At 41.8% G+C, this 14,650-nt stretch overlaps 1 protein-coding gene across 4 annotated transcripts in view; it reads right to left on the reverse strand.

Moving 5' to 3' along the window:
• Window positions 1-14,650, reverse strand: part of AP4S1 (adaptor related protein complex 4 subunit sigma 1) — a 42,458-nt gene that overhangs the window by 15,412 nt on the left and 12,396 nt on the right. For 3 of the 4 annotated variants that reach the window (XM_039534096.1, XM_039534098.1, XM_039534097.1), the window contains exons 2-3: window positions 6,150-6,350; window positions 2,403-2,489 (exon numbers count right to left, since the gene is read on the reverse strand). In XM_039534096.1, coding sequence (XP_039390030.1) covers window positions 2,403-2,489; window positions 6,150-6,350 — 288 coding nt within the window. Of the gene's footprint in view, window positions 1-2,402; window positions 2,490-6,149; window positions 6,351-9,601; window positions 9,685-14,650 lie in introns of those variants that run through there. The other variant, XM_039534099.1, reaches the window with a different exon arrangement.

The following is a 14,650-nucleotide window of genomic DNA, read 5'->3' on the forward strand; positions in this document are numbered from 1 at the left end:
ATGCTAAATGCTCAAATTTGGTGTATATTAGCAATGACACCATTGCTAACACTGGTGGAACTGGAAAATGGATACTAAACTTAGCAGTGTAGACAAGACTTCCCAGCAAAAGATCTAAGCAAGCTCTTTCTCCTTGCTATTCCACTTAACAGTAAAGTATAAGTATTTCCGTTACTTCCACTGTGCACAATCATATTGGTCTTCTCTGCACTGGGAAACTTTTCCTAAAGTTTACTATTGTTGTTCACACTGATTCAGCTCAACCAGTGGGAGGCCCGTTTACAAAAAAGAACCATGAGCTGCTGGTGTTTTAAGCGCTAGGACATATTGGCCTGCACTGAGCCGGGTTAGGTGACATATCACCGGGAGTTCTGTCTATACTAATGCTACCTTGGGGGAAAATTTTAGAAAAATAATCCTTGTGTAGACACACTCATTGTGAGAGTTTACAGGCCTGGCTACCAGAACTTCCTTGAGACCAGATTCCAGGTCTTGAATTGTCCAAAATGGCTCACAGGTGGCAAATGACCCCTGCCTCCAAAAAACAAACAAAAAACAAAAAAAACCAACCCCACAAACCTCCCCATCAAAAAACCCTATTGTGGCCAATGCAGTTTTTACTCAAGGAGCCAAATCCTGAAATTTTGCTGAGTTTTTTTTTTCCTTGTGTAAGAATTTAGTACAAAATTGAGTAGGTACTTTCAGATCTGGCTATAATCTTATAACTTGTTTTTTTTTTTGTTTAAGATGAATTGAAAGAAAAATACCAAGTTACAGGAATTAGGGCCAGATTGGGAAGTATCCTCCTTGGTTTTACTGACTGTGGTTCCAGTTTGGGAAATCAAAGTTATTCAGGCCAGCACTTAAACATGTGCTTAAGTCTCACTGAAAATTAAAGGTAAGCATGTGCTTAAGTGTTGCCCTCAACACAAATGGACTTAAGCACATGCTTTAATTGTTTTCCTGAATCAGAGCCTAAAATAATAGTCAATTTCAATCACAGCACTTCTTTTTCTCACCAAGAACACTACATCTGCCTAGCCTATCAGAATGGCAGCTGATTGCTTCTCTGGACCCAGTTGTCATGGCCAGTGACATCTAGTACAATAAGCAGTTGGGACAGCACCTTAGACCAGGCATTGGGCTTGGCTGTAATGATGCTGATATCTGTTGAAAAACCCCAACTCCATCCATCAAGTATCAGTTTGCAAGATATTAGTATCACACTCATTAGGAAACTCCATGTGACAGCAGTTCAGACTGCTGTAGTAGTAAGAAGTCCAAAGAGATTATTTCTTTCTTTTCCTCCACACCACTTTATATTTGATAGAAATAAGGGTGCTTTCAGAATGACACCTTGAAATTCTGTAATAGAAATTGTGAAACTGCTTGGGGAAAGAAGATGGAAAAGGAGGCTGTAGTGAGGAGGTGTGGCCTCCTCAGAGGAGGATGCGGAGGGAATGTCACAAGCTGCCTGGTAGGTGGAGCCAGGAGGACCATGCCTCGCACATTGGAAGCGGAGAGGAGGGACAGGAAGAGGAAGTATAAAAGGCCAGCCCAGCAGCTCAACTGGGGAGGAGCTGCTGAGGGAAACAGATGTCTTCTCTGCTGTGGGAGCTGGGATGCTGAGGAGAATCAGAGCTTCCCCGACGGTCTGCATGAGCTTCCCGAGACCCCTGCCATTGAGGAGCTGCTACCACTACCCATGGTGGTATATCCCAGGGAAATGGAGGACGACCCCTGGATGTATGTACACCTGAGGGGGAGAGTAGGAAGCAGCCCAGGGAAACTAGACGACAGTCTGGTTAAGAGATGGCCTGATACAAGGTCATTGTGTTGCAGGTGGATCCCCGCTGACCCAATGGTGGACCACTCTGCCACTATTAGAGCCTTGGGCTGGGATGTGGTGGAGTTGGGTGGGCCTGTATCCCCTCTGCCACCTCCTTAAGCCAGGAGGCCTGTGCTCCTTGGACACCCTTGCTGGAGCCTCTTACATGGTGGTTGGGGCTCCCGCTCTGCCTGACTGCAGGCCAGAGCCCTGACTGTTTACTGTCCCGCCCTGCTTGAAGGCTGGGCGTATGAACAACTACAGCTCTGCCTGACTCCAGGCCAGAGCCCTTACTGTTTACTGCCCCACCCTACTTGAGGGCTAGCTTATAACTTAGTACTGTTCCAGCCTGACCGCTGGCCAGAGCCCAGACTGTTTGTAGACCCTTCCCGCTTGAAGGCCAGGGCCCACTAAGTACCGCTAATTCCCTCTAGCAGACCAGACTGCAAGGAGGCATGGCCTCCCTCAGAGGCAGACGCGGCGGGACAGCCATAACCACCTACAGAGGCATATTCAAAGATTAATTTAAATCCACATTTCTTACATTTTTCACAGATTAAATGTAATCTCTTACCTCTGTTTCATTGATTCCAACCACTATGAAAAGGGCTGCATATTGTCGGTACACCAGCTTAAAATCCTTATATTCAATGAAAGAGCACTGGATAAAAATGCAAATGGTTAAACATTAACTGCCACATTAGATATAATTTGTTACAATACACAATTTTCTTATTAAATATTCTGTGGTGTACACACATAGGGCCCCATCTCTCATTTACAGAAGTTTCATGAGTGTAACTGGTTCACTTTAATGAAGTCACTCCTGACTTACAGTGGAGTAAAGGAGAGAATCATAGAATATCAGGGTTGGAAGGGACCTCAGGAGGTCATCTAGTCCAACCCCCTGCTCAAAGCAGGACCAATTCCCAACTAAATCATACCAGCCAGGGCTTTGTCAAGCCTGACCTTAAAAACCTCTAAGGAAGGAGATTCCACCACCTCCCTAGGTAACCCATTCCCGTGCTTCACCACCCTCCTAGTGAAAAAGTTTTTCCTAATATCCAACCTAAACCTCCCCCACTGCAACTTGAGACCATTACTCCTTGTTCTGTCATCAGTTACCACTGAGAACAGTCTAGATCCATCCTCTTTGGAATCCCCTTTCAGGTAGTTGAAAGCAGCTATCAAATCCCCCCTCATTCTTCTCTTCTGCAGACTAAACAATCCCAGTTCCCTCAGCCTCTCCTCATAAGTCATGTGCTCCAGCCCCCTAATCATTTTTGTTGCCCTCCACTGGATTCTTTCCAATTTTCCAAGAAGAATCAAGTCCACAAAGTATGAAGGGTTTCTCAGTCTTCACCCCACAATCTCCCTCCAAAGGTAAAGGAAATTAATAAAATATTAAGTTATTAGATAGGGCTTTAGACATCTGTGGATCTCAAAGCACTTTATATCAAGGAGAGTTTTATTCACACTTTACAGATGAAAAACCTGAGGCACACAGAGGTAAAATGATTTGCTCAAGATTACACAGCGGATCAGTTGGGCATCCCTCTTCTCTTCCCTTATCTCTCCAAACAAACATTTTAGAAGACAACAGGGAGAAAAACTTTGAAAGGTAGAAAATTATATCTGTGATATTGATAGATAGAGGATATTAGGGCAATGGGTTTCTATTTCTTGCTTTCTATCTTTAGACTTGTGGGGGAAAATAGAAAACAAACATCTATTTCAGAATCTATATTGTTATGGCATGAGTCACCAGATGGTGCTGTTACACAGTGTCACAAGATCCTTTTTCTTCAAATGTGAGCACTGTTAAATCTTTAAAAAAATGCTGTATTGTTGTTAGTTTTCTGAATATTTTTGAGGAGCTGTTGCAAACAGCAGCAGAGTTTTCTCTCAACCTTAATCTCTCTAATTAGAGTATATTATTGAGGCAAAATTCCTTCCTGGGAACTGGGCAATGGTGTCTTTCCTGAGATTCTGGAAAGGGGGGATTGACTGTATACTGTCTGGTCACTTCTGTTCTAGGGCTTGTGTGCAGAGTGTAAAATAAACAAGTTGCAGTAAAAATATACCCACATTCCATGTAATTGATTTATCCCCCAATGAGAAACTGACCTGCAAGAACCTGACATTTGTGCAGTATTGTCAAATCTTGCCATTTTATTGAGTATTGAAATATTCGGTGTTTTTCTTAAAGCCCCAACTCCTGGAGCCATGTAATTACATGAGTATCCCAGCTTTCATTAAAAAAATTAAAATATATGTTTATAATCCTTGTGGCTGCAGACGGAAGTCTGAAAATGTGAAACTCAAATGCTCAAAAACCAGAAGGGAAATAAGTCCCAAAGTCTGTCTTCAAAATCATGAGATTTTAAAAAACAATCTTACCATTTTAAAGGGTCTGACTCATGATTTTTGAATCTTTAGGGCTGGCATTACTGCATCCACTACTGCTTGGCAGAGCTGTGATAATTTCTTTCTATTATATAAAGGTCAATGTGCTAGGTCTGGTGAAAATATCTAGGCAAGGGAGAAAAATATATTCCTCTTCTCCTTTGCCCTGGAATTTTCAGCCTCCCTAGGAAGAGGTGGAATCCTCTGTAAGAAAACCAGGTTTCTAACCTGAAAAACACTTGTCTATGCAGTATACAATAACCACTTACTTTTAGTCTCAGCATAGATACAAATAGAATAATGACATACAATGGATATGTATGGCTCTTCTGTTGTTAATTATTTACACAACTTTTTTTTTGTCAGAAGTTAGACAACTCCTAACACAGGAGAAATAAATAACTCTCTTTTACTGTCTTAGAACTAATACACATGCCATCTTGTTCACTTTGGCACCAGCTGGTTGTCCCTTATTTTCAATATTGTATATTATACCTAAAAACATGTGAGATGTTGCTTCTGGGCAATAGAACATCAGTGGGAAAGGAAAATTCACAAACCCCAAATAGCCATATTCTGTCATCTTATGCACATTGAATAGTACTGTTCTATGCAATTAGTCCCATTAAAATCAACAATAACATTCTCCCAGACCATCAGGCATAATAACTTTGCTCCTTCAACTCACCTTCTCTTATAAGTTGAGGAAAGAGAAGAGCACCCTAAAGTCAACAAGATCAAATAGGGAAGTGAATTCCAGAGCTGAGTTCCAGTCTCTGGAAAGGTACTGCCTGCAGCCCATTCCCAGTTTAACTAGGGGTGCTAGTAGGTCAAAGAACTTCAGCTGGTCTCATTTACAGCAATATCATATGATGAGAGACATGGACTGTGAGGTAACCAGGACTAAATGAGTGAAATCTGAGCTCTGTTGAAGTCAATGGCAAAACTCCCATTGCTTTAATAGGGCCAGGATTCCATCCAGGCTATTTAGTGCTTTACACATCAGAACCAACACCTTGACTTGCACCCAAAAACAATAGAGAGCCCGTGCAGGCTGCAGAGAACATGTGCAAGGATCTCCTTGAGAGAAGCACCACTGAGCTGAGCAGGCAGACAGATTCTACATTAGTTGAAGTCTCTGAATGTTCTTCACATGCAGTAGAATATAAAATGTATAGGAATAATCCAATACAGAGCTAACAAAGGTACAAGTACCTGTGTCATTATCATGTATTAGTAATATTGGCTCAACATGAGTTGATGAGCCCTCTAAACTTCATTTCAAGTATCATATCTTTGTACAGCATGTCTAGAATTTGCCAATATGTTTGTAAAAAGAGGGACTTTTGTATCTGGTAAAATGGAAGATATTAAAAAAAAAATCCTCAAAACTCATTCAAGTTCTATAAGAAAACAATTGTATTTTTACTCATCAACTCTGGAGTTGGATAACTTGGAAACCATATACCAAATCAGGACAGAATTCCTTAATAGTAATTCATCTAGAATATGGCACAAAGCCACACCATTATTTTAGCCATCTGACCTTGAGGAAGGCTGCATGGACAAAATATCGGCAATTTCAGGAATACAGAGCAATGTTAGCATTAAAGAGAAGTGCAAGTTTTGTTTCTATTAGTTAGAAACAGCACACATATATCAATTTCTATAGCATGTTTGGGGAAAAAAATGGGTTTTCTTGAAAGAAGCTGATTCTTACACTACATTTAGAATAAACCAACTATAGAGAAAAAGAAAATAGATTTACATATGAACTTTCATGTCAAGAAGTACCCTGGCAGCAAAACCCAACACAAAACATTCTAATATTTCTTGAATGTAGTTCACTGTGTAATATTCTTTTCTTGGTTCTATTTCAAATAAAATGGCTAGATCAGAAGAAAAAAAAACATACTTGCTCTCTTGAACGGGAAAGGCAATTTTTGATTACTTCAGCTTCCAGCATTGTCCGCTTATGAATTTCCACATGTTCATAATACCTGGAGAGTCTCGTTTGACCTTGTTTGTTCACCATGAGAAAAAACTTTATCATTTTTCTGTTCGGCTCAGAAATAGTCTCTTTGTTACTGGAAGCAGGTAAGCGGGAACTGTATTTCTGAAGAAAACAACAACAAAAAAAGATACATGGAAGTTATGAAGCACTTTTGAAGAAGCATGTAGTTGGTGTTGAATTTTGTGTTCACTGGGTCTGATGTCAGTGTACAACTGATGTAAGCAAGAAGAAAATCAAGCCCGTTGTCTTTCCTAATACTGTTGGTGTTTTTAATTTGAACTCACTCTTGTATGAAAGTGCTGACCAAGTAGAAGCCCAACCAAGATTCTTCTAATGTGCAATAACACCAAAGATAGCAATCTAGATATTTTCAGATTCTTGCTGTAAGGGCAAGTATCATTTTACTAGTAAAGAAGAGACTTCTAATGGGATAACATAACTTAGGCCTAGTCTACACTAAGTGGGGGGGTGTCGAACTAAGGTACGCGACTTCAGCTACGCGAATAGCGTAGCTGAAGTCGAAGTACCTTAGTTCGGGCTACTCACCAGTCCAGACGCCACGGGAACGAAGGTTGACTCCACCACTGCTGTTCGCGGTGGTGGAGTTCCGGAGTTGACCGGAGCGCGTGGGAAGTTCGAACTATCACGTCTTGATTAGACGCGATAGTTCGAAATCCAAGAAGTCGAACTCTCCGCGTCGACCCGTGTGAGAGTTAGTATGTTAATATCTGTATTAAACCTGTGAGCATTGTGTAGAATTAGTCTGGTGTAGAATTAGTCTGAGTTTAGTATTCATGCAGTTAACCGATATGCTGTGCCTTCTCTCCAACCAAATTTCCTTGTAAACGCTTAGTAAACATTACTTACTTCAGGGTATTCTCTCTTAAAAGCATTAACCATATACATAGGTGCTATCCTTTTTGTTCACAACACACTGGCAGAAAGCCGCATATGAATGTTAAAGGATTTTAATTCCACTAGAAACTGTAAATGTAGGGCAGCATTTTCCTCCCCAGTGTTTATAATGGGTTTCAAGGGTCGAATTCTGGCTAGTAATTGTGCCTATGTGTTTGCAGGAACAACCTTGGGTCACAGGAAAGGACAGAACAGATTGTTCTCCTGATCCTGGACTTCTCTAAACGTACAAAAATGTTACTCTATGATTGTAGATATCGAGTAGGGGGGCCTAGGTGACAGGGGTGTAGCCATCTTTCACCTCATTGGCCTTGTCATCTGGTAGTGCAGTGCAGTGCAATGTTTGCAGTGCTTCCCAAACGTTTTACCAGAACAACCTACCAACTGCATTTTCTCTGTTTTTATGATTTGCCATTACATATATGCACCAGTCTGCCCCAACTATCACAACCCTAATCCTGCCCTGGCCCTGGTGGGGGTGGTTGGAGAGCAAGTCTGCCCTGCACTTACCCCACAGTGAGGGCTCCTGTCCTGCATGGCTGGGCCCCGCTCCCTGCTCTAAGCATTGTGACCTGGTGCATGGGGTTGAAGTCCCATTCAGGTCAGGTCTGGCCACCCCTCCATCATGACAGAGGGGCAGCTGAACCAAACCTAAGTAAGTGGCATCGAGACATGGTGCTGAGCCCCTGTGCGCCAGTTCACAATGCTGGAACGGGGAGCTGGGCCCAGACCTGTGGGACAGCAGCCACCACTGCAGGGTGACCTTGCTTTAACAACCCTACTCCATCCTCTTTGCCCTCCCCTGCAAGGGCCTCAACTCTGCAGTGGGCCAGGAGGAGTGTATGTTTGCAAAGGCCAGGGCCCAGAGATGGATTAATCTGGTCCTGGCCATTGCAATCCATCTAGAACCTTCCTGTTACCCGCTGCTGGGTTGGAACCCACGCTACCATAGTGGTTCCCAAATGGTATCTTTTAAAGTGTGCACACATGAAGATTACTCTTGTGGATTAATCCGCAGGGATGTTTGTGCAGTTGGCCAGAACACGTTCACATATTTACCTTACTTTTTAGTTTCAATATACATCTGTTTAAGTGGAAGTTTAGTGCTAGAAATTGGCCCCATATACACAGTGCAAATGTCTAAAGCATATTCTGCTCTCATTCCCCCAGCACAACTTCAGTTTTTTCATGCAAATGTGAGTGCAAAATATACAACAGAGACCCATTTTAGCAATAATAGTTAATTTCACATTAGGAGTTCTGTGAACTGCAGTGGACAATTTTCCCTTGGAAACATGGCTACTTGCACATTTTTCTGCTAGCATCCTAACCAATATGGGTACTTTGAATCAGCAATTCACACAGTCAGTATCCTACCAATATATAAGATTAATGCAGTGTATGCTAGCTCAGAGACACAAAGTAGGCCTGCTCACTCTTTCTTAACTTGGTGACCTAATATCTAGCAGTTTCAGTGGAACTATTGTTAATGAGGGGTGACCAAAGCACAGAATATGATAACGTGATATATGACTGTGCGTTCTTTAATACAGTGTCAGCTTCCTGGGACTAGGGGTCCTAGTACACAATTGTCTATCTTGATCTGAGCATTAGGACCTACTAAGACCCGTATTTTCCAGTCTGTATCAATGTACTAAAGATAAAGGCAGTATCTTTAGATAATATAAAGTGACTCCTAGGGTACGTTTACAGTGGAGCTGGAAGTTGCCTCCCAGCCTAGGTACACAGACTTGCACTAGCTCCACTTGAGCTAGCATGCTAAAAATAGCAGGGCTAGCCACTAGAGTCCAAGTCTGTCCGACCCCCTGGGTCTGAGCTCGGGTGATTAGCCCGAGCCACTTCTCTTTCAGCAACATCCATGCTATTTTTAGCATGCTAGCTCTACTCGAGCTAGCATGAGTCTGTCTTCATGGGCTGGGAGGCACACTCCCAGCTGTAGTATAGATATACCGTTAGGCTCCTGATGAGATGTCTGTGGATCTTAGACGGCCAAAGTTTGGGTTAACAAACTTGGGTTAAATAAATGTTAACACAAAATGCCACTGAAATGCAGTTTGGAGCATAGTATATATTCTACACACAATACCTAATGAAAAATTCTATTAAAAGAGGGTTGAATATATATGCAAAAGCTGCCTTTTAAACGGCCATCTTATATATTTCAAAGAAAATACAAAAAGCTTTTCCAAGTTGCAGACTAATAGCCTGCAAAATATAATTTTTAAAAATGAACGGGTTTTAAGTTAGAACTTTTTTTTTTAAATACCAGAAACCAGCCGCAGTAATGTTTTCCATCTGTCTTTCTCTAGCTGTTTGGACTTACTGGCCTGTATGCTCCTGTGGTTTGTGTGTTAAAAGTGTAGCAACTTGCTGCAAAAGCAGTCTCGAAATTCTAACCAACAAGTCATGCTGCCTACCTGGTGCTTTACTAAGCTGTAACATCAAAAAATGGTTCCATAAGAACTGCAAATTTCAGCAAGCAGGTGTGGCCTAAGGAAATGTGAGAGAAGCCAGGGCAAAACCCCAATACAATATATACTATCCTGGAAAAACAATGTACATTAATACAGAAAGTTGAAAGGGAAGCAATTCAGAAAATAGAATAAATCAGAACAACATGCTGTCAGCAAACATTCACACAATACAACCTTTTCAACAGATACCGTATATACTCGTTCGTTAGCCCGTTCGTTTACAAGCTGACCCCCCCCAATATGGATAGGTAAAAATAGCAAAAACTGTATGACCCTTTCATAAGCTGACCCTATATTTCAGGGGTTGGCAAACTTTAGCTCCCGGTCTGTCAGAGTAAGCCGCTAGTGGGCCTGGACATTTTGTTTACCTGAAGCGTTAGCAGGCACAGAGCCCCTCAGCTTGCAGTTGCTGCAGTTTGCCATTCCCAGCCAATAAGCGCTGCAGGATGCAGCGCGGCCTGAGGGACGTGCTGGCCACTCCTTTCCACAGTTCCCATTAGCTGGGAACGGCGAACCGTGGCCACTGGGAGCTCAGGGGCTCCCTGCCTGCGAACACTCCAGGTAAACAAAACGACAATGTATTAGATATTCAATTCAATAATTCCATAGAGTTTAAAATCATCAAATTTTGGTGTAGACCCATTGATAAGCTGACCCCCGCTCTTTGATGCTTCACTTTTTTTACCAAAAATTTTTGGCTTATGAACGTTTATATACAGTATTTCAGCATACTTTGACCATTTGCAAATGCTGAAGATGAGCGGGTGCTATCTCAGACTGCAAAGAACTTAGGAACAATTAGCTGAATACTTCCATTCATTTTAGCCACTCCTGCAGATGCTGCCATATGTGTAATAGTGCAGGGCTCTCCATTTTCTTGAATATTTCATCCCCATTTTCTGCATCTCTTCAGTAGATGTTTCTGGCAATAAACATTTTTTTTCTTCATGACTAGGTAGCATTTTATGTATTAACCTATACAGCTATTTTTGTAGTATATTTTTGTGAATCTCAGCCCTTTCTGAACCTTTTTACTACAGAGGGGAGCATAAAGCCCACAGAAATTAAACATGGAACTAGGTTCTTAGATTGAGTTCTCTAGCGCAAAGACCGTCTATGTTGCTTGCACAATGGGACTTTGATTGGGTTCTTTAGGTGCTCCGCTAGAAATAATAATAATCTTGTTCATGCTGCTACCAATGCAAGATTGTTCCCAATAATATACAGTTTTTCTTTTTGTCCAGTCCTGTTTTAAGTTTTAAGTGCCAGTACTCACAGCCTTACTTACATTTGAACACTATTCCACAGTCTAATAGAACTAATAATACACACAGTATATCCAATATAATTAAGTTGATTGTTACTACCAGCTTTTTGATCACATATTTTAAAAACGGGCTTCTTGATTAAACATTTGCTTGTCAAATTCGAGCCAAGAGGGGAGTATCAACACATATAGGTTCCAGGCCTCTGAAAGAGATAGGCTGAGATTCTGTGCTATGCCTCCCACTCCTGATGTCAGGAATTGCAAGGGGCCTACAGAGGACCATGTAGTGAGGCGGAGTGGCCTCCCGCTGAGCTGGAGTGGGGAGGAGTCACTCTGTGATCCCTGGTGGGTGAAGCCAGGCCAGACTTGCCCCTCCCGCCAGAAGCCAATGGGTGGGACAGGAAGTATAAAAGGCAGAGTCTCTAACCTCTAACCCAGTTCAGTCTGAGCCAGGGAAAGGAGCAGATGTCTCCAGGCTGCTGCAGCTGAACCCGTGCCACACCACGCCCTGCCCCTGGAGGAGACTGACCCAAGTGAAGAGCTGCCAAGTCTACTGCTTGCCACATATCCCAAGTAGATGGAGGATGCCTGTAGAGTGCAGGTACCCAGCAAGGGGATTGTAGGAAGTAGCCCAGGGAAACTATGTCAGCATGTTTTGGTTGGCTCCCTGCTGACCCACTGCTGGAACACTCTGCCGCTGTTAGGACCCTTGGTGTAGCAGCCTCCCCACCTTAGGCCAACAAGCCTGTGTCTCTTGGCCGCCCTGCGTGAGGGCCTGAGCTTTAAAACTGTTTGTTGGTCCTGCCCTGCCTAAGAGCCCAATCCCTGATGGTGGTGGCGCTCCAGAGGGTAATGAGGCAGAGTGGTCTCCCACTGAGCTGGAGGGGGAGGGACCATCACTAACTCACTACAGGCCACTTACATCTGACCTCCATGTTGCCTGCACCAGGAGGGAGAAACTCTACCCTAGATGGCTAAGGGGTTTTACAAGTCCTGTTTGCCATTGCAGAGACATGCTCTGTAGCCAGACAATATCTTCCACAGTGTATAACTGAAATGATGATTGAGCCACACCTACAACACTGTTGCCGTGTGTCTATTATTTTTCAGATTACACCAGAAATTCCCTGGAATACAGTATTTGAAGTTACCCACAGAAACATCAGTTATTCTGATGAGGCCTCAGCAGGAACCTCTGTCAGTCTTGGAGACAATACTGACTACAAGTTTAGGTACTGGTTCTGCAACCATTACTCACTCTGGGTAGTGCTCACTCGTGAATAATCCCATTTACATCTATGACTACATGCGTAGTGCTACTCATTGTGAGTAATGATTGCAAAACTGGGTCATGATTTCAGTATTTTGATATTATCTGAGACCATGTGACAATCACCATCCTTATCCTTGTTAATCCAAAATAAAAATGGAAAATGGCTATAGTTCACAGAAAAGGACAATGTTATTGGTACTGTGAATCTACCAATATATATATAGTACTTTATATAGTTCCCATCATCATAGTATCTAGCTACCCCTCAAACATTAATTAGTTCATCACATCCCTGTGTAAAGTATTAACTCCTTTTTATAGACCAGGAGCTGAATCCAGACAGATTAAGTAATTTGCCCAAAATCACAGGATTCTGTAGTAAAGTTTGGAATTGAAGCCTGCTTCCCAGCTCACTGCCTTGACCACAAGGCTGTGTGTGGACATTTAAATATAATGCAAGCAATATTCTGCATGTGAAATAATGACAGGCCGAAAAGGGAGATTGGAATTTTTTATGATGATTAAATTGTTCTCAGTGAAGGAATAGGTGGTTTTGGCACTGATGGATGGGTGTATCTTTATGTCCTTGGTCTTCTCACTCACTGTTAGGAAAGAAAGTCTCTATCTAGGCAGTTCAGCACAGTTTAGCACATAAAGAGATTAGTCACAATAATAGCTAAAACATATTAAATGAATTTAAAGCAAACAGTATTAAACATGTGTACACCACATATGCAATAACTCTGAGGATACAGACTTTACCTATGATGATATATGTAACCTAATTATTTCTTGACAGCAAAGCCACTTATAAGTATTAAGGTCACCTATATCTCAGGAAGGTAATTTCATTATCCTCAGTGTAGTCTGAGTAATTGCTTAGACATTGCAGTTTAGGTTTTGATATGAAATTTATCTTCACTAGTTAGTTTGGGGGATGACGTCATAAAATCTGGAGTGAGAAGTCATCCCCTAAGAAGTGAAGATTAATGACCTATTTACAGCTAAGTAAATATATATGCAATATTTATAACCTCAGAAGTATGCATTTGCCAATCACAAGGTTGATATACAAAGTAATGAAATAAATAGTTGAAGGAGTTGAAAGGATTTAAAAATATTTATTTCAATGTTGCCCATCATCAGACAAAACATTTTAATTATTATAAGATGCACTAAGGGCATTTCTAATCTTTAAAATAGCACCATGTGACCTAAATAATTTTTTTAATAGATACTGGAAAAATCATGTAACAAAAACCACAGAAGTCAGGAAATCAGACTTGTGCACATGCACAAATGCAATGTACATTCAACAAATCAACTGGTCAACACAGCACAAATGACCTATTTCAGAAAAGTATCAGGGCAGAGTTACATCACTCCAAAAAAACAAAAGACAACAACAAATGTTTAATGACTAAATTCTTGAGCAAGAGCTGTATAAATATTGTCCTTGGATAAAAATATCACCTTAATTGAGAAATAATACCTGAGACCACAGGCTTCACAATCTCACTACCTTTAATATTCCCTGAGCAATACATAGCCATAGCTTCCCAAATCAGATAAGTTTTCACTGGAGTACGGGGGAGAAGGGGAATATACAGGAGCATGTCATTTCACTCCACCCCAATTGACAAGGCTGTGAGTTCCACCACTTAAACTTGTGGATGTCCCCCAGATATTGCAAATTTCAAGGGATTCATGTGGTGGCCTCCTGCCTTGCACTAAAGAGTCTTGTTGCACCTTATAGACTAACAGACGTTTTGGAGCATGAGCTTTCGTGGGTGAATACCCATGCATCCGATGAAGTGGGTATTCACCCACGAAAGCTCATGCTCCAAAACGTCTGTTAGTCTATAAGGTGCCACAAGACTCTTTGCTGCTTTCACAGATCCAGACTAACACGACTACCCCTCTGATACCTGCCTTGCACTGTCTCCCACATTTCCTTATCTCTCCTGGACAGCATGGCTCTTACAGTAGCTATGCTGCAAAGCTCTCCCCTAATTGGCAGTGGAATACCCTGAATGAAAAAGAAGTCAACAGTGTAGAGGAAGCAGTGTAAATTACTGCAGGATTTCATTGGTGGTGATGACAAACTGGTGAAAAACTGCCAATCTTTCCATCTCTTCTAAACACTGCAGAGCCTGTTTATGTTGGGGTGTTTATGTTGTTGACCCACCCTGTTAGAATCCTAAATAAAGAAGCTGAAGTTCAGTGCTAAATGACTGTGACAGATACAGCTTTTCAACTGCACCTGGCCTTGTAGGAATGATCATTTTGGGCAAAAGGAATTAGTACAGAGGAAGGCCTAGATGGATACTCTAGGGACATTCAAGCCAGGGGAGGAAGCTTAGGTTAAAGTTTGTTTTTTGTTTTCTGAGTTACCAACAAAGCAATATAAAACACGCATGTGCAGATATAGATATATAAAGTATGGATCCTA

This window comes from Mauremys reevesii, linkage group 4 (genome assembly GCF_016161935.1).
Source record: "Mauremys reevesii isolate NIE-2019 linkage group 4, ASM1616193v1, whole genome shotgun sequence".
NCBI lineage: Eukaryota > Metazoa > Chordata > Testudines > Geoemydidae > Mauremys > Mauremys reevesii.